The sequence below is a fragment of the Arachis stenosperma genome, chromosome 9, assembly GCF_014773155.1.
Source record: "Arachis stenosperma cultivar V10309 chromosome 9, arast.V10309.gnm1.PFL2, whole genome shotgun sequence".
Taxonomy (NCBI): domain Eukaryota; kingdom Viridiplantae; phylum Streptophyta; class Magnoliopsida; order Fabales; family Fabaceae; genus Arachis; species Arachis stenosperma.
In genome coordinates this window covers 156,214,337-156,235,322 of record NC_080385.1, presented here as the reverse complement: position 1 = coordinate 156,235,322, position 20,986 = coordinate 156,214,337, and the positions used below count along the sequence as shown (strand labels likewise).

At 30.9% G+C, this 20,986-nt stretch overlaps 4 protein-coding genes across 4 annotated transcripts; all 4 read right to left on the bottom strand.

Moving 5' to 3' along the window:
• Positions 1–2,506: 2,506 nt before the first annotated feature.
• Positions 2,507–3,187, bottom strand: LOC130950225 (uncharacterized). The gene has a single exon (XM_057878749.1). The coding sequence runs from the start codon at positions 3,185–3,187 to the stop codon at positions 2,507–2,509; it is 681 nt and encodes a 226-aa protein (XP_057734732.1).
• Positions 3,188–3,235: 48 nt separating this feature from the next.
• On the bottom strand, positions 3,236–4,165 carry LOC130950224 (uncharacterized). Its single transcript, XM_057878748.1, has one exon. It carries the CDS (start codon positions 4,163–4,165, stop codon positions 3,236–3,238), a length of 930 nt encoding a protein of 309 aa, XP_057734731.1.
• Positions 4,166–6,131: 1,966 nt separating this feature from the next.
• On the bottom strand, positions 6,132–6,905 carry LOC130950223 (uncharacterized). Its single transcript, XM_057878747.1, has 2 exons — positions 6,724–6,905; positions 6,132–6,639 (listed from the first exon to the last, which is right to left on the bottom strand). The coding sequence occupies exons 1-2, from the start codon at positions 6,903–6,905 to the stop codon at positions 6,132–6,134; spliced, it is 690 nt and encodes a 229-aa protein (XP_057734730.1).
• Positions 6,906–15,611: 8,706 nt separating this feature from the next.
• On the bottom strand, positions 15,612–20,877 carry LOC130950222 (replication protein A 70 kDa DNA-binding subunit E-like). Its single transcript, XM_057878746.1, has 14 exons — positions 20,646–20,877; positions 20,275–20,403; positions 19,508–19,596; positions 19,200–19,344; positions 18,839–19,106; positions 18,104–18,200; positions 17,877–18,004; positions 17,697–17,781; positions 17,461–17,593; positions 17,195–17,352; positions 16,312–16,435; positions 16,027–16,209; positions 15,859–15,924; positions 15,612–15,746 (listed from the first exon to the last, which is right to left on the bottom strand). Exons 4-14 carry the CDS (start codon positions 19,236–19,238, stop codon positions 15,627–15,629), a joined length of 1,401 nt encoding a protein of 466 aa, XP_057734729.1. The 5' UTR covers positions 19,239–19,344; positions 19,508–19,596; positions 20,275–20,403; positions 20,646–20,877; the 3' UTR covers positions 15,612–15,626.
• Between the last annotated feature and the right edge of the window lie 109 nt (positions 20,878–20,986).

Genomic DNA, 20,986 nt, shown 5'->3' with positions numbered 1-20,986 from the left:
AAGTTGTAGACCAATGGACACACCCGTAACTAAAGGAGACAAGTTCAGTCTCAAGCAATGCCCCAAAATGATCTTAAGAAGACAACAATGTATGATAAACCTTATGCATCAGCACTAGGGAATTTAATGTATGCTCAAGTCTACATACATCCCGATATATCATTTATAGTGGGAGTGTTGGGTAGATACTTGAGCAATCCGGATATGGATCATTGGATAGCTGTTAAACGCATAATGTGTTGTTTAAAGAGAACAAATGATTACATGCTTGTTTATCGGAGATCAGAAAATTTGGAGATCATTAGGTACTCTGATTCCGATTTCATGGCATATGGTTGTGAAACTTTGTCACTAAGCTTCATATAGTAGATGACATTGAAAGGCCATTAAAGATATTTTGTGACAATAAGTCAGTAGTACTATACTCCAATAACAATAAGAGCTTGACAAAATCAAAGCATACAGACATCAAGTTCTTAGTTGTCAAGGAGAAAGTTTAAGAAAAACAGATTTTCATAGGACATATAGGAACAGAGTATATGCTAGCAGACCCATTACCAAGGGATTGAACCCTAAAGTTTTTCATGAGCACACTGCTCGGATGGGTGTCAATATTTATGATGCCTTGGTTTAGTGGGAGTTTATGCTATATGTCCTGTGACAGATATTGAGTTATTTTCTGCAGAACTAAGTTGATGGTTTATTTCATGTTATATGAAATGTTTATTTTACAATATTTGTATTGTGTTTGATCTCAATAAAGTTGGACCAGCTGGAGATAGACATGCATGAGATCACTTGGCATGTAATTTCCATATTACTCATCCAAATTTGATCTATGTCGTTAAGTATATTAGGATGGTGATTGGCGTGGTTTAGTCACGGCATTTAATGTGATAAAAGCTGCGGTAGTTCCATATTTAATGTATGAGACGGACCAGATTGTTAAAGTAATGAAAGAAATAGCATTCAGATGCGCGCATAAAGTTTATAAAATGTGATTATGTCAAGAAAGAATATATGTATAGCCCAAGTGGGAGATTGTTAGGAAATTATTTAATTTCCTAACTCATTTGTGGGCAATACATATATCAATTATAATCACAAATGATGCTATTTCAAATTAAATGACTTATATAATGATGATCTCATTTATTGTTATAAATGCTAATTGAATAAGTCATTATTACTTTTGATTTGGAATTAAATGAGAATAAAACCGGATATTATCTTTTGTTCCTTAGATAATTATCTTTTTTGGATTTTAGATATATTATCTTTTGGGCTTTAGATACTATTTTATTTGGGCTTAAGGGTTTAATGGGTGCCATGCTCAAATATAAATAGACCTTTAGGGTTTCGGTCCCCAATATACCAAAGCCGCCTTTGTTACTCTTTCCCCATCAAAAGAGTTGCAGTACAGCCTCCTAGGAATACAGAAGGCTTTGGTTGAGGAAGATCGAAAGAACCACAAGATCCAAACTCTTCCAATCATAATTCATGTTTATGAATTTAGGTACGCTTCCGCACTATAATATTTTTTGGTGATTCAATATGGATGATCTGGGTTATGGAAATTAATTTATTCCAACAAGATAAGCAACTCAAATGACCACCATTCAAGGCTGCAACACATAATATATAATTATTATTGTCATTAAAGATTAATATTACAGATTAAACAAGAATATAAACATAATCACCAGAACATAATTGCAGAAGGGAAAGCAAAGCGAAGATACTCTCCAATTCCCTTGATGGTTGACACAATCTGCAACAGAAACTGGGACTGATGAAGCATATTGTCTTCACTTCCTCTATGAATGAAGTATGGCCTACTCTTTGCTCTGTTAATTCTATTTGATCAGTTAAGTTAAATAATTCTGGTCGACTTCAACATCAATCAAATCATCAAAGTAAAGTTAAAATCTGTCTACATAAGTACATAGTAGTCAATAAAGATTCAGCAGAAAAGTAATTAACATCATCCACCAAAATCGTTCACATGCACATGTTAAGTAGTTCAATAAATTGATATCTTTCTCCCTGCGCAAGTTCACAGAATAAATGAGAAGTGATGACTGTATATTGCAATGGCTTAACATAGTGCATGCAATTACCACGTGACACATAGTCACATACCACAACTCACAAGTCTCTTGGAACCTTTGACTAACCACCTTATTAAAAGTATTATATTATTTGTTAATTAACCAAATTTTAATTATTTTTTTATTATATTTTCTATCAATTATTCAAATTTAAAAGAATAACTAGTGTAAAAATTCGTGCTCAGCACGGAAAAATTTATAAAAGTAAGAAAAAAATTTATATGCTTCGATATTTAAAACAAAAATACAAAATAATTATTATTTTAAGAAATTTATAAAATTATTATCAAAATCAAAGTTTAACTTAAAAAAGGAAGTAATAATTATTTTATATATTTTAAAGTAAAATAATTATACACTGATACAGAATTTAAAATAAAATTAAAATATTTACATTAGAATACTATTTTTTCAAAGACTTTTCTATAAACAACATTGATAGTTGAATTTGCAGATATTCCTACGTGATTCATAAGTAAAACTTTTAAACCTCTCTTATTCTTAACTCTTGAAAGTGCCACATATAGTTGGCCATGTGTAAAAACTGGTCTAGACAAGTACAATTCAACATGAGATAAAGTTTGTCCCTGAGACTTATTAATTGTCATGGCAAACGATACTATTATGGGAAACTGTCTTCGTTGGAATCTAACTGGGACGGTTTCATTTGTTGGTACCATATTCATTCTTGGAATCAAAGCAATATGACCAACATTGTTACCCGTTAAGACTTCACATTCTATGACATGATTTCCAAGCTTCCTAACTTGTAGCCTTGTACCATTACAAAGACCACTGGATTGGTCAATATTCCTTAGTAACATCACCGGAACACCAACCTTGAGTATTAATTTATGTGGAGGCAAACCAGAGCAATTTATGCTATTCAGTAATTCAGGACCATAGAGATCTAGTTGACTCTCCATATTCCCTTCATCCATACATATGGAATCCGAACTAAGATATAATTTTTCCCCTCCAGGAATGATAGCCATCAGATGGTTGTTGACCTCTTCAACGATGTCTAGTGTGGGAGCCAATATAGTTCTTGCTTTGAAAAAATCCTTTGAGGACATGTTTTCCAGAATATTTGGATAAGAAAAATGAACTAACTCATCAAATGCCTAGTCCGAAGAAGGAATAACAATATCTCCTGGAAGACATATCTCAGATTCACCATCCATATTGTCACCTATGAGACCATCACTAACTTTCAATAACCACTCACCAAATTGCTCTATCTCATCTTGATCTGAAGCAGTCGTTCCTACAGAGAGTCTCATGTTTTTTGTTAGTTTGAGCACCTGACAAAACTTCCAAAGGTAAGACGAATTCACGGTTGAATGAACGATATCTTGTCTCGATCCTCGTGGAATGACAAGAAGAATTTGTCTAAAGTCTCCACCTAGTACAACCACTTTTCCTCCAAATGGCAAATCTTTGCTATATGTTGGAGAACACCTCATGATGTCACCCAAGCATTTATCAAGCGCTTCATAGCAGTACCTACTAACCATTGGGGCCTCATCCCAAATTATAAGTTTGGCTTTCAATAGTAACATTGCTTGAGGGGAACCAGGTTTGATGTTACATACAGAATCCTCAATTATATTCAGCGGTATTTTGAACCTTGAGTGTGTCGTTCTTCCATTGGGAAGAAGTAAAGATGCAATACCACTCGAAGCAACGTTTAACACTATATCACCCCTTGAGCAAATCTCAGCAGACATAAGGTTCCAGAGAAATATTTTTCCAGTACCTCCATGACCATACACAAAGAAAAAACCCCATTCATCACAATACACAGCTGTAACAATTTTATCGAATGCATATCTCTGCTCAGGTGTTGCGATGGCTAACATGTCTGTGGCATTTTCCTTTAAATCATCCCTGTTAAAGTTTAGCTCTTCCCTTATAACCCTTTCGGTTAACAAAGAATTATCAACTTCAGTTGCTAAAGGCATAGGAGGATAGTCTTTCAAGGTTTTACCATAGGAATATAAGATCTTGTCTATATCCATTAAGCACAACTGCTTAATCTCATCATCTGACATTGTTAACTCTGCATATTATACGATACTATAAAAATTCAATCAAACTAAAAATGATCAATAAGGAAGAACTTTTATCATTGTAATTAATAGAAACTCACTGCTCATGTTCATCACGGTTCTCTGTCGATACAAAATATCATCTGAGAGTTCATGCCAACATCTATCCCAAACATGTTCTGGTCTTAAGATATTGTTGGATGTTAATAGAATGACAAATAACCTCCTAACATATGATCCTGAGGCCCATGGCTTGCTTTCTTAATTGCATCAATGAATTCTTTGTCATCTTGCAAGAGTTCAAGGGCGAAGCATGCATCTCTATACGTAGCATAAATTGTTCCTCCTACTGTTCTTATATCTTGAAAACTCATACATCCTCTTTGAGTATTCAAGAGAAGTCTTTGGTAATATTATTCGGTATTTGCTGCAAAAAAACTTAGTTAAAATTTCACTTTTAAGTTGTTAAATGGATTAAGCTACGCTATTTTAATTATTATGTAGCTTCACATCCGCATAAGAATAATTTTTCAAAAAAATATAAAAAAATAAAAAATCGTATAATCTACAAATTATAACTGTTGAAAGTTATTTGAACATTTATTTTCTAGTGTAGATAAATTGAATAAAATGGACATGGGGTACAGGCTGTTAAGATTTTAAATTTAAATCCTTAAATAAGTAAGATCAAAATTGAATGTAAACTCGTCATTACCTGCAGGTACATGAGTCAACCTTCCAATTGCGAAGCCTTTCTTTCTAGGAAACCACTTGAAGAATCGTCCTTCCAAACAAACTTGGTTGGAAACTCAGCATAAGTCAGACTTCGAGCATAAGGATATGACATGTTCGCTGCCATCCATCCCAAAAACATGGACTTATGAGATATTGTTCTTTCGACGATATCATTCACATTAGAAGTTTCACCATAAACCACAGGTTGCTCATCCTCCAAATGGAATGGAAGTCTAATCACAAATGGTTCTTTCTCTTGGATTTCGTATCCAAATAGATACTTAAACAGATACTTAATAGAACTTGTTTGGCATGTGTATTCCACATTTATGTGGCACCCGAACTTGAGCAACAATTCTGGATTATACGGAACAATGAACTTATTGTCTAGTACACATTCTTTTTTTTTCACTGTTCGACCGTTATCAGTACGCCTATTTTTGGGAAATCTGGCCTCATCAATGAGTGTTCGCTGTCTAAACTCTTTAGGATAGAACTTTGAACAGGATCCATTCTTCATGCAAGGTGAATTCTTGTTGTACGGACCACATGGACCATGTACCATGTAATTTTGAACAGCTCTATGTAGATTTGGCCTTTCATTTTCATCAGGAATCTCAGCTGTTATATGTTTGTCTATGTCATCTGGTGTTTGTGGCTTGAACTCGTTACTCATGAATAAAAGGATATGTGCATGCAGAAGCTCTCTCTTTTGAAACTCTACAGTGCAAACGTCTGAAAATTGAAAAAGACAAATGAGCAAAGCATTACAACATATGATTTTAATAAAGCGTTGCATAAACACAGACTTACATCCCAAAATTTTGCCGAAGATTTTTCCCTCTTTGAGGTCATCTATCAAACCATCAAGCTTGATCTTGAAAATTCGACACAATATATCAGGACGGTCTTCTGCTTTCAATCCAATGGAAGTCACTTCTCTTCTTATCTCATCCCATTCAGGGTTACAGGTCATGGTGATAAAATAGCTAGGATATCCTGCATATCTGCAAATTGTAAATGCATATTTATAATTATTCATCATATACCTAGGTCCACCGGTAAAAGTACTAGGAAGAATGATTCTTTTGCCAAGCCTTGCAGCATCTACATCCCCGTTTATAAGACTTTCATGCAGACATTTGTATTTATCAACCCTCAACTGTGGTTGTTTACACCTAAAGAATTTTAACCTCTCTGATTCCACCATTGTGTAGGCATCTACCAGAAACTGTTAGAATAATCTCTTTGATCTCAGAATTAACGGAGATTCACCCGTCATTTTCTGTAGTCGAAAAGCAAAGAATTGTCGCAAAGTGATTGTTTTGTTTTTCTTTGTAGGTCTAGCGGAGATAGAATCTGATGTTGCAATACCCAAACGAAATCCATCCTCCCCATATGGAAACAACAATGGATATTGCAAGGCTAAATAAGATGGATGAAAAACATCAATCCGCTGGAGCTTTCTAGATTGACTCTCTATAATAATATCTCTATCTTTGCTAAGTTGTTCGACATCGCCAACAATCAATGCAGCCACTTCAGATGCAGATGGCAAGTTGTATGTCCTGCCATCTGTAGTCCTTTTACTAATCAACTTAAGCTTTATGTTTGTGCAATTTTCCTGTTGATACCTATCTCTTGCATAGCAAAAATTCTTTGCCAAACTATTATATCTGTCTAGCATGTTTCTTAATATTGCCACAATTTCCCTATTCCGCTCATTTATAGCTTCATTGGAACTGCGAAAAAAATAATAAAATTTATGTTATTTTCTCTCACAGATAAAAAATAACTAAAAAATTTGACTGTTGCATGAAAATTACCGAAGTGTGCCTATTCGATTATCAATCTCATTCTCTATGTCATAGATATATAGCTGGGCAAATGTTGGTCGCAAACTATCAGGAGGAAGTAAGCTACCAATGCTATGGTAGTTTTGACCCCCAAGCTTAAAAATTGGAGGAGCAGCCCCATTGTTCACCCTACGGTCAATTTTTCCAGCCATTGATGTAAAACAAAATATTAAATTAAATGTCCTTATATTTTTTAAAAAATGAATACTTCTTTGATCTCCTCCAGTATGAAGCTGAATGAGCTCATCAGGAGGCACAGAAAGTAGAGGAAGCTCGATCTTTCCTTCCATACAACATAATGAAAACTTTGGTTGGAGCGACTGTTTGAATTTAGCAAGCCTTTCTCCAGACCACATCCATGCTTTACAGTGTTGACATTGATAAATAGGATTTCCTATATCCCAGACATCTGCCGAATGAACTCTCTTTAGCTACTCAGTTGTCATACCGATACAATTTAGTCCATGATGTACACAAAGATGCAAATAAACATACAAATAAAAATTTTACATACCGTCTAAGGTTTCTGAGGACGGTATAAAATTATCTTCTATATCCACATCCAACATTGAATCATCATAACCATTCAAAACTACAGTAAAAAAATTATAAAAAATGCAAACATAATCACTTTGATGTATTACTAATAATTCATATCTCTTGCAAACTACAAACTTAAATTCTTGATATAATGAGAAATTACCTTCATCATCAACAAAAGGGTCAACACATTGGCCACTGTGTGTGTCAGCGCTTGGTGGATGCGTCTTAACAGTCGATAAATTTACATCTTCATAAAGTTGTGCCAAATTAATAGCCACCGAAGCAACAACAGAGGAAGATTGTCCTTTTTGCACCCCAATCATAGTAGAACTTCTTTACAAAAAAGTTTAATTTTATTCAAATAAACCATAGAAACTATAGGAAAAAAAAGAATATAATAATGATGATTATCTTTTCTAAATTACCTTTCTGTTAGGCACGATCGGTGGAACCAGAGTGTGATGAAAGTTGATTTTGTGGAACGACTTCAGTTAGATTATTGGTGGGTCCTTGTACACTAGAGTATGCTAGAATTGTAATAAATCTATGTTATATAAATCATTTTCGATGAAGTATACTTTTTGTTAAATATTGGTGTATGAATCATTTGGCAATCAATAATTATACGTACTATTTGTTAACACGGACAGTGGAGTTCTTGTCAATGAGGGATCCGTCTGTAGAGTTAAAGATTTAGATCTTATCTCTGATGTAGAAGGTCTTACATAATTAGGAGGAGTATTTTCCTGTCCAAAAATTCCATGCGAGGCACAGTGTATACCATGCATAGATAGTTGCTTCCCTATGAATGAGTAATGAGAAATATATAGAAAATTTTTGTTATTAAACTGATATAAATTAAATTTAGATAAATATGAGTCAATTACAGTGAAAAAAATGTCACCTTTATCCTCACTGGATTATAAACTGAGAATATTAGATGAGGTACCAGTTTCTCGACACACTGTTTTTTGACTTGTAGTAATATGATGCACATTTTTATGTACGTCAAAATTTGTATTATTGTTGTTCTTCGACACTATTAAGTCAAAAAAATAAATGAAACACAAATAATAATTATTCGATTAACTAATCTCGTATTTGATTTTATATAATTTTAGTAGTATACTTTCGTAGTTAAAAATTTTTTTGTATTGGTTTAGTTTTATTGAATTATTTTTTAAATTATTAAACTAAATCAATGAGTATTCATATCATATTATTCAAAATATAACCAGTCATCAGTTAAAAATAAATACAATTCAATTTAAATAACAAATAAAACTCTAAATTTAAATATAATTTTAAAATTTCAATTTATTTAAATCGAGTTAAATAGATATACCCAAAAGCATCAAATTTTATATTTTTCTAATTAGTATAGAGTTTTATGTATTAATTTAGGATAAATAGTATATTATTTTAAATTATGATAGAGTATATTTTAAATAATATTAAATAATTAATTAACCTAAATAGTATATGAAGATTTGAAGATTGTATAGTTTTTATGTAATTTATAGCTTATTAAATATGAGTTTAAAAATTTTTATAAAGATGAATAGTTATTTATAGTTTTCAAATCACTAAACTAAAATATTTAAAAAATTATGTATAGTACAAACTACTTCGCTAATATTCTCAACAACGATAATAGTTTAAACTGTAATTTCCATAAAAAATAGAAATTAAAGAAGTTTTAGAAGAACACTTACCAGAAGCACAAAAGAAAGCAAACTCATTATCATCAAGTCTTTTTTGTTTTCTTGCCAAAATTATCTTTCGTCTTAACCTTGCAACCTTCGATTGTGTGATTGGAGTGTGATACATTATTGTTGTTAAGTTCTTTATCTACAATGTACTTCTTCCGCAACAATGAGTTATGAATACAAATTTTCAAATTTTAATACTTATTTTGAAGTTAAATTTTAAATATCCATTAACTTACAATACTGATTATTTATTGATTAATTTATGAGGTATCAATTTTTACTTAAAAAATAAAAAACTTAATTTTTAAATATATAAAAATATATTAATAGTGACTTTTAATTCACAAATTAATAATCTAATTAAAATGGGTATATATATATACCCATTTTAATATTAAGCAAACTAATTTTTATATCATATGTTATCAAATAATTAATTGAAAATATACACTCCTGCACGATAAATTTTAAATTTGAATTTAGAAGTGATCAATAAATCACATTTTTTAATCAACGTATAACAAAAAAATTAGTTAAAGACAAAATATTCAACATAGAATAATTTAAGTCATTTAAAATTTAAATCTTAAAAATTAGATTACATATTAAAAATTAAATACAACTTTGTGGTATGCTTCAATAATAATAATAATAATAATAATAATAATAATAATAATAATAATAATAATAATAATATACTTTTAAAAAGTGGTACTACATGTTTTCCGTGATATGTAATTTTTAAATTTATTTTATAAATAATAAAATAATTTTTTTGGATAATTATATTAAGTGAATAATAAAAATTAGTATCCAAATTAACAAACTTTAACCTATCTGATAAAAGAAAATGAAACTTACATAAAACATATGAAACTTACATAAAACATAGTGTATTGTGTAGTAACAGTATTTTTAGAGAGTGTATAATAGTCTTATTTTTTTCAAATATTTAACAATTAAGCTATATTATATTAATTCTTTTCAATTACTAAGCTAATAAGTTTATAACATGTGAACAGTAAAAAAATAAAATTGTAAAGAAGTTGAACAAAATAAAATGAAAACACTAATCAATAGAAGACTAATCAACACTTCAAAAATTTATTGAAATGAAAAAAATAAATAAAACTTACATAAAGATGTGGTGCAATGTGCAACAGTAACACCTTCAAAAAATATCTAATAATCAAATATTGAATATGAAAGATTATATGTAATTATAGAGTTCCTATATAGAGCTATTGTATTTTGGGTTGGGCTAAAATATTAATGTGTATATATTATAATTTGTTGGAAAGAATCAAAGATATTATATTATTTTAAATCAATAGTTTTCTTTTTTGAACGAAATAAAAAGTTTCTATTTACGGAGTCATAAATATAATATAACATACTTTAATGAGTCACAGCAGCATACAACACCAACACCCTAACAATCACTCTCATTCAGTAATTACTCTCATTTAATAATATTTTTTATTTGATAATTTAACGTTCAATGATTAACTAATAATAAATTAAAAGCACTTTTTATTACTGTTATTATTTTATTTTGGAAAAATCTATATACTAATTTTTATTTGCAGATTTTGAGTTTATGTTGAAAAATTTAGAATATGATTAATATATGTCGGTCCCATGTCATGATTGCTTAAAACTTGTGCCATCTTCTTTGTGAACCACTCCAATTTCTAAATATTTTTCTAATCTCTAAACAACTTCATGAATTAAAATTTTTCTCTAAATCTTTGATCTTAAGGGGGGGAGGAGGGAGAGTGGAGGGTCACTATTGTCAAAGTAGAGACAACGGCAGCAACCTTCCCACATCAGCTAACTGTGTGTTACCAGGAGAAAGAAGAGAGTTTTTATCAACAGAGAGAAAAAAATTTTTTAATTAATAATATAATTGGAATAATTCCACAAAATTATATAATTTATTTAATTAATTTTATTAAAAATCAAGAGAATTAAACATAAGTCACCTAATATAAAATTAATAATTCAATATTAGAATCTTAAAATAATGCTACATGAGAATATAATCGAATATTGAAATTTTATTATTCTTAAAATCGATAATGAAACCTTTTTATTTCATTATTTTAATTTTCATAAAAAAAATTTCATTAAGAATAAGTTGAAAATAGCATATAATAAATAAGTGACTGTATTAATTAGAAGTCGGTAAAATTGCTATCCTTCGAGTTAATACTAAATTATAAAATTGGAAGAAAAAAAGGTATTAAGTGTACTGGTATTTAGGAATCCATGATGAACATTGAAAAAAAAAACAACACCAAGAAGCTTAAATTATTGTATCTTCTTTAAAATACGATTATTGATCCCCACGCAAATAATAATAACTTGAGGAGTAAAGTCGCTGAATGCCAATGACTATTGTTTGATATACAGGTCAATTAAACAATTACTTTCTTGTTCTTTTAGTCAATTATAGAAATAGCAGATATAATTATATAGTCAAAAAATCTGTATTATTCTAAAAGTATTCAATAAAAAAAATAACATCTAAAATAATATATATATATATATATATATTATAGGCTAACAATACCCATAATTATCTACTTATATATTAGAGTCATGTTCGACTTGTATCAAAATAAAAAGAAAGTACTTTCAGTGTCATTAGAATGTCCAAAAAAACATAGATAATTAAATAAAACAAAACAACAATTATTTAATTTAAAATATTTTAAAATTTGAATAATATCTGTTCTCTCAATAAACAATAGTCATAGCCAAGACTCCACCAAACCTTTAAATCATGCTCCTTTATCTCCATTACATGAAAAATCTCATGTTTCACAACAACTACTTTTTAATGGAAGGAGCACCAGACATGTTGAACTCATCCAACAGATGCTTCAAACAAAACAAAACAAAAGAGTGTAATTAAGATTTTAACCAAAAAAATAAAATCCAAAATATAAAAGAGGCCATATAAGTGAAGACTAAATAAATACCCTCACAACAAGTCTTTTAGTAACAGACAAATTTTTTACGATTGGATCAGGTGACTCATCACAAACAGAACATCCATCTTCACCTCGAGGCTACATAAAAAAACAATGAAAAAATAAATAAACAACACCTCATATTTGGCAAATTAAGCCTTAATATATATGGTCTAAAAATCAACAAAAAATAAAGAAAAAAATCATACATGCACAGGGTTAATAGGATCAGCAAGGGGTACACCAGATTTTACCGGGCCTTGAGTGTCCCTCCACCTCGGTAAATTGGTAGAATCAGAACGTATCACCGATACATCATAAGAATCGCACCATCCAGTAGTTTCTAATTCTACCTTGAATAGAAACTCCTTATCAAGGAAAAACTCATTAAAACCAGTAGAATCTTTGCTTGCTTTCCCTTTTTCCTACACAAAAAATTTTACATTTATATCGTTCTAAATAAACAAACATCTCTTATTGACAATCATAACGTGTTCAACAAAATTGGTTTCACGTACATTCAACTCTTTCACCATCTCAGTACAGGTTCGTCCGAATAGTGCTGCGACCTCCTTATCGAACACAACAAAGTTTGTTGTACCAGTACCATCAAAAATCAACAAATTCAACTTATACCTATTTTTTAATTCAAAAACATCAATTAACACCTGGCCTATCACCCTTTAGTTAAAACAAAATCATAATAATGATATTCAACATAATTTAGATGTTCAAACACAATTTTTTTTAGATTTATCAGTTTTCTAGATTTTAGCCTAGCAAAGGAGACTTTGTTATAAAAGTGTTGCAGGTATATGAATTTTTTTCTGTGCACTCTATCTTTGTTTGCCATCTTTTTTGTGTGGCTAAACCAAATTTTCATCAACCAAAGCAGTTTTTGTTTTTAATAATTATTGGTATTAAGCCAGATATCGCTAAATCATTAAAAATTAACATAATCAATTAGTTAACTATATTGCATTTTTATAAAAAGATTGCACAAATAAATCTAATTAGAGTAATACCTGTCAACTACATTATTCACGTCCCTATTACAGCCATCGCAGAAGTATTCATCCGCATTAGCTTCTGCCTTCACGCTGCAAACACATGATTTATACCACCAACTTGGAACGGGTTTAACATCAAGAACAGTGGCCCGAACAACATAGAATCCAACCTACATAGGAATAGTTTGAAAGTTAAAAAAAAATGAACCAAATGAAAAAAAGTAGTTTTATATAAAGCACTCACATCCGCAACAGCACGTAACTCCTTTATTGTCTTCCTCCCAGTGGAATATAAAACTTCATCTTCATCAATATATGCTGGTTTTCCAGAAACCACAGACAGGTACTGCGAGATCTCTCTATAGTACACACTACTTATCAATCATGATGCCACAAAAATACAGTCAATATGCACAACCATAAATAATTCATAATATTGGTACAATACCTTTTACATACTCTGACATGAATCTTCCAGCTCTCTTTTGGCGGTGCAATCATCTCTAACAAATTATATTGTCTATCCATTTTTTCTCTAGAGAAAAAAAAGAGCAAACGTAAATTCTAACAAGTATGTATGGTAACAGTATAAGACCATACTTCCTAGGCTTTCATAGCAACTAAGAAGAGGTATATTTTTTGGGTAAATCACTTTAAAATTAGACTGCATCCAAAATCATATTTCTTCCATAATCCAAAAGAAGAAAAAATCTGTCTTGATAATTTAAAAAATAAAAAAAGATTTGAATTGAAAATACAGCTCTTATTCTATATCATAAATACTGTCAATTAAAATTATATTGAGTACAAAAAGATATGAAAATAACAGATGAATTCATGTCTTCCTTTAAGAAAAAAAAAAATATATACATATATAATAATACCCATAATATATGTATCAGAAAAATTCATAATATATACGTGTACAGTAATACACATAATATATGTATCAGAAGAAAGATATTGTATTATTTTATTTCGAAAAAATCTCATCATTTTATTTATGGTCGCATGCAATTTGGGATTAGGGTTTTAAATTACGTATATTAATGAATTAGTTCAGAGACTTACCATGATTACAACCAAGGTTCTGAAAACAGGGAAAGGACCTAACAAAGGATCCATTGGGAAGCTGTTGTTAGGACTGGGCATGTTTGTGTGCAAGTGTTTCAAGTTATTGGTTTTTTTCTCTATAATCTAAAACACAAAACACACAACGGTGAGCTGAATAATCAAACAATCATATACAAATTTTACAAAAACACAAAGTAACAGCAGTACAACAGAGCCAGAACTCCAAAATCAAATAATCATTCAAAGATTTCAACAAAACACAAAACCCTATAATCATTCAATAATTTGTTGATTTTAGAACAGAGATCCAGAGAATAAAATGAAAATCGAAGAATAGGTGCACACCAAAGCCACTGACCTTCGAGACAATGACGTCGAGACGACGACGACAAGACAACCGCGAGCAGGACGAATCCGACGGAGGATGAGCACCGAGTGAGGAAGAAGACATCGAATATGGGTTTTGACTTGAAAAATACTGACAGTACAAAGAGAGACTCCTCGGACAGCCACGAACGGCGGCAACTGGTCACTCCATTCGGCGGCGGTGGAGGCTAGCTAGGGTTTTCCCTTTTTGTTATCTTTGAATGAAAGAATGAATAAAAGTAACAAAAGAGAGGAGGGAGACCAGCAAGCAGTAAGTGTTATTCCCTTTTTGTTTTCTTTTGTTTTATTTATTTATTCTAATAAAAGTAACAAAAGAGAGGAGGAGACCAACTAACGTGTTCTTGTTTTCTTTTGTTTTATTTATTTATTCTAATTCCCTTTCTGTTTTCTTTATTTATTCTAATTCCCTTTTTGTTTTCTTTATTTATTCTAATTTATAAAGAGACTACTTGTGATTGATCAGATTCTTTACACTTATTTTGATAAACGAAGAAATTGATTTAAAAAAAGTTCTTATTTCTGTTTATTGAATAGATTTTGTCTATTTTAAAATAATTGTTGTTTTAATTTTAACTTTTAGATTCATTAAAAAATTAAAATATGCATTTTAAATTAAAATAAAAGCCATACTTATTTTAAAATTGAAGAAGTATACAATAATGATAGTAACAATGATGCTGAATGAGCAAATAATTTCAATAATGCATGATTTATTCCCAAGCTCTCAAAGTAGTAATTATATCCATGTGAGAGAAGGAATTCTAATGCAGGGTTCAAGATATTTCGAGACTGAGCATGATGTGCATAGTTGAATCTCGCTCAACTCTCCTTACAATTGCCAACATATTATCACCATCACCAATATTACACTTATTTCTTCAACGGGCTTTCATTTTTTTATATAATTATTCAAATACTAATAATAATAATAATAACTATTTATTAAAAGAAAACACACTCAAAATCTTGGATTAAATAAACAAATAGACGAAACAACTCTTGTATCAAGTTCTAAGAGATAAATTAATGTCAACACAAAAACTTTGAAAAATAAACTACTCATATATTGTAGATCCTAATAACTCTAAACAATCATAGTTCATTCAAATAATAGTTTAAATAAATTAATCTCCCATATTTTAAATCGAACTGTGTAGAGGCGTGTTGATTTAGTCCTCCACCACAACCCACTCCTCTCCAATCTCTTCAATATGTTTCTTAGCTCCGAGAATCTTAGAATTATGTTTCTCATCAACTGCAGGTGATGGAGTTGGCTCACTCTCACAAGCCTGGATACACCATCATGTACCAATAAATATAAGAATAATAATATTTTAGTTACTATGTAAAAATTAATAACATCACTGTAACAATTTAATTTGGAAATCATTTGACACAAACCTTAGAAGTGTCGTATGGACCAGTAGACAAACTCAATAGTTCAGAATTTTTATGGGACAAAAGGCCCTACAAAACAATTGATTCAATAAAAAGACATCATCAAAATCTGGTTGATCTATTTTTGCAATACCGAAACAAAAGAGAAAGTTATTAGCCAGAGGAGATTACAGTGTCAGGATTGTATTTATCCAGGAAGGCAGAGATCAGAGAATTCTCATTAGTCATTCTCAGCACATGAATCACATATGGTTCATAAGAGTTCAGATTCCTCATCTTGAGTTGCACTTTGAAGATGAACTTAATATCCCTAAGCTTATTAATTTCTTCGGGACAGGAATTTTTCTCAACACCCTTCACAGTTAGGGGAAAAAAGTTCATTCATGCTCTCATAAGTAATAAAAATTAAGGTATAGTCCAGACTATTAACACAAAAAAATGAATATGATATCAAACCTTAGTCACACAAGACTGCCTAAGGTCATTAGCAGAAACTCCAAGAAACTTTGCAGCTTCTCCATCGAACAAAACAAAAGAGGCAGCATCGGTGTGGTCTATCACCCTTATGTGGATGATGTACCTATTATTCACCAAAAAATATACAGTCCAAGAACAACACACTACATAAATCTTACCAATAATCAGTGTCTATACTATGTTATTACTGAATCGGACACATAATTTTTTAATGGCTTATCCAAGAGTCTCCATCCCATAAGGAAGAATAAAACGTATCAGATGGAATTAAAGAAATCTAAAAGCAAGTGACCCCGTGAATAAATCAAAGCTAAATAAACCAGTAGCCAATAATTTTTTTAATATTTCCTTTGTGAATCAGAAATAAAAAACACAGAAATAGCAAGCCACGAAAGTAACTTTGCAATGTGATTTCAATAATAGTTAGTCTAAATCTCCAACCCCACATTCACACAATTAACACCGATTGGCCATAACAAAAGCAAAAATTATGAGCAATGCCTTTTAATTAAAAAAAATTACTAATCAAGTAGAACTTTATAACATGTAATCAAGAAAAAAATAATAATCATGAACAGTGTGAAACTTCACATCAAACTCAAAAACAACACATAAGATTTCATATTCGATCTGAAAACTCAGAAAGGGGAATTATCCAAGAGTCTCCATCCCACAAGGGAGAATAGTTTAAAATAATCCTTATTATATATAATTCATAAAAAAATGTTATAAAAATACCTATTAGAATAATAATAATTTAATAGTGTCTGAGCAAATAATACAAATGATTAGATTACACCATTATCTTCGAGGACAAAGAGTATATAGTGTGTGAATGTTAAAGAAGTATCGTGAGTCATACCTTGGCTCATAGAACCCGTAGTCTCTAATACAATTGGGACAGAAATATCTTTTCTCAAGTTCCCTCAAGTCACGACGACACTTCTTACATCCTTTGTACCACCAACCAAATTCAGTCTCAACTTCTTTAATCATCCCGGCTGTAACAAATACAGCATCCTAAAATCGATGGATGCGAGGGTACAACAAAACAATTGAGATTATGATCCAACAAACATTAGAACTAATACAATAAAAAAAAGAAGACTAATAAAGAAAGGATTCTACCTGATTATGCTCCTTTATCTCTGCAATTGTTTTGTAGACTGATAGACGCAAAAAATCTTCCTCATCTGAAACAGGTTGATCACAGACCAGCGGCATTATGCCTTGTTCGTCAACAGGATCCAATTTGTTCACCCTTGTATTTTTAAATCAGAATTTATGAAATTTGTTAATAGTTTAATAATCAAAAGCATTGTATAAATATTCTGCTGGCCACAATACTGATCTATACACTGTACCTCGTAAAGAAATTCCTGACAGCTGGAAACTCAACATTGATAAACACTTTCGAATTGTAGTTTGTGTTGGATACACCCATGACCCCTACAAAAGACATAACAAAATAAAGAAAATACCATAAGCATATGATGACACAAAACATGCATTCAAATACCAGTAAAATAAACAAATAAACAAACCGCTATAAAATTTCATCTTGCCAATTTGGAGAATAACCACATAGGTAAGACACGGGTGTTCCTCCAGATATTTGAGCAATTCAAAAGCAAAAGACTGCCACAATGTTACCTTTAATTTCTGTCCACCCCTATAAGAAATAGCAATTCTTGTAGAGTAAAGAGACACACAAAATTCCAAAATAAGATTTTAAAACAAAAGCCACTATCAAAAAGATATTAAGCATTACTCAAGATCATCAAGTTCTATGGTGATATAACTTGACGGCTTCCCGTCCCGTGTGAATTTGACCAAGTTACCCTTAGAAGCAAGCTGACCTATCACATCTACAAAATAAAGGCACCAATCTATTCATTAACAAAACTCTATATGCCCAAATTTTTCTCTTTGGAATCAACGCATTTTATTCATGTTGAAATCAGATCCTTTTAATTCTCTTAAAAATAAAAATATAAAAAACTGTTAATTAATAATTAGGGCCTATAAATCGAAGTTCGTGAAGAAATAAAATTATAGGACATTATAAGGATAATACACAAAATTATAAAAATATTTTTATTAAACAAAATTCAAATGAAACAATATTTAACTGAGTTAGAAATTATATTATTTCTTAATATAAAATTACAGCAAGGGAATAATTGTTACAGGAAGGGAATAATTAAAAAAAATTCTTCCTTAATATAATATCTTAATGAAACAAATTTTAAAAATAAGACATGCTCCGTCACAATATATTATATTATATTATGTTAAAATTTTCAATCATGAAAATTATATGAATCTACAATACTTGAGACCTGAGAGGAATAGCAACAACTATCAATTAAATCCTTATCTGTTCACTATATGCTCATAATAAAAAAGACAGCAAATGGTGTAAAACAATATATAGGATTAAAAAATTAGACTTCAAAAAATTAAACAACACATGCATTATAGATTAATCTAACAAAGTACTTACCAACTAAATAACCATCTTCTTTAGACTCTGATTGAATTGTTTTGAACGGAACAAAATTGAATCCGTTCAATGGAACTGAAGAATTCTGTACCAGACGCACAATCGTGTCCCTCTTGAAATGGATCCTAAATTCGTGTCTAGTAGGCTTGAACTTGATGGTATTCAAAACAACTCCAAAATTAGTGACCACGTACACGTTGCCCTCAGCGAGTAAGCCCTCGAAGATAGGAACAAATATGTCTTTTACAGTGCATTGAATTGTATCTCCCTGAATGCATTAATTTTATAGAGTCATAGATAAATGAGGTTTATTGCTCAGTCATTACCAAAATAAATCTGAAATGAAAAGAGAAAATTTTACCTCTTCATCAAGGACAACCATCTCAATAGGTGCCTTCATCCCAGATCTTGCAAATTGAGAAACGGTCCAAAGTCTAATGACACATACTTTGAGTTTTCACACCTTATGCGCTGAACCAGCATTGATACACTTGATAAGATCATACCTAAAAATAAAAAACCTCATATTTAGTGAAAGATAAAAAAAACTTAATGTGAAACAATCCACATGGCACATGAACTCACCTAGCTGCCATTGCTACCTGCCACTACAAAATTACTCAAATATTATGAATTTCAGTGTAGATAAAGAATAAGTGTGGTGATCACCTATGCCATACTTATAGAGAGTCACAGCACTGTTCAGCTCCAGTATTTGTAAGGATTGCAAGAATCTTTATGTTCCTATCAAAATCCAACTAAAAAAAAGGGAAAGTGTTTGGACTATTTAGGATTAAAGAATCTGAATCATATCAATAAAATCAATAAATCAATAAATAAAATAATTATCAAAATTAGGTTAGAAGTTAACGGCCAACATTTATTGTGTTCCATTTACATGGCAAACTGGAGTTTAATTCTGAAAAATCAAAATAAGAAGCAATATATGCTGAAGAGAAAATCACCATATTTACATACATTAATTAGGTACTGTAAATCACAATAAGTTTCGAAAAGGCATTAAATTATTTTATTTCTGTATGTTGTCAAATCATTCTATATCATAGATATTTACATTTCAAGAGGTACAGACTAAAGGCGCTATGAGAATTAAATTTGATATATAGCACCAATTTTTTGTTTCCTAATCTGATATAATTCCCAAAAGGTTTGTTATCAGTACCTTCCATATATGACCAAAGATTGTGTTGAGAGCATAGTATCATCTATTCTATTGACTCCAAAAAAAATATTGCAACATAAGACAAATAAAAAATATATATATATAAGATATAGATAAAATAAAAAAAATTACGTGAAAAGACATATTAAAAATAGGATCAATTGTATGATAAAATTAATTATATATGGGTCGCATGCTATTTGGGATTAGGGTTTTAAATTACATACATTAATGAATTAGTTTAGAGACTTACCATGATTACAACCAAGGTTCTGAGAACAGGGAAAAGATCCAACGAAGGATCCATTGGGAAGCTGCTGTTAGGACTGGGCATGTTTGTGTGCAAGTGTTCCAAGTAATTGGTTTTTTTTTTCCGTGTAATCTAAAACACAAAACACAAAACACACAACCCTGACCTGAATAATCAAATAATCATCTACAAATTTTACAAAAACACAAAGCAGCAGCAGTACAACAGAGCCAGAACCCAAAAATCAATTAATCGTTCAAAGATTTCAGCAAAACACAAAACCCTATAATCATTCAATAATTTGTTGATTTCAGAACAGAGATTCAGTGAATAAAATAAAAATCGAAGAACAGCTGCACACCAAAGCCACTGACCTTCGAGACAATGACGCCGAGACGACGGCGACAAGACGAACGCGAGCAGGAAAAATCCGACGGAGGATAGGCGCCGAGTGATGAAGAAGACATCAAAAAGGGGATCTGACTTGGAAAACACCAACAGTACAAAGAAAGACTCCTCGGACAGCCACGGACGGCGACAATCGGTCACTTCGTTCGGCGGCGGTGGAGGCTAACTAGGGTTCTTCCTTTTTGTTTTCTTTGAATGAAAAAATGAATGAAAGTAACAAAAGAGAAGAGAGAGACCACCAAGCAGTAACGCACTAACGCGTTATTAATTCCCCCGAAACGACAACGCATTAGGATAATAAGAAAGA

Coding starts and splice junctions, on each gene's coding strand:
- LOC130950225 (XM_057878749.1), bottom strand. CDS start 3,187: ATGTCCTCAAAGGATTTTTTCAAAGCAAGAACTATATTGGCTCCCACA.
- LOC130950224 (XM_057878748.1), bottom strand. CDS start 4,165: ATGTCAGATGATGAGATTAAGCAGTTGTGCTTAATGGATATAGACAAG.
- LOC130950223 (XM_057878747.1), bottom strand. CDS start 6,905: ATGGCTGGAAAAATTGACCGTAGGGTGAACAATGGGGCTGCTCCTCCA. Junction 6,640..6,723: donor AATCGAATAGGCACACTTCG/GTAATTTTCATG, acceptor TTTTTTTCGCAG/TTCCAATGAAGCTATAAATG.
- LOC130950222 (XM_057878746.1), bottom strand. CDS start 19,238: ATGAAGGCACCTATTGAGATGGTTGTCCTTGATGAAGAG. Junction 15,925..16,026: donor ATAAATACAATCCTGACACT/GTAATCTCCTCT, acceptor ATTGTTTTGTAG/GGCCTTTTGTCCCATAAAAA. Junction 15,747..15,858: donor GTCCATACGACACTTCTAAG/GTTTGTGTCAAA, acceptor TGGTGTATCCAG/GCTTGTGAGAGTGAGCCAAC.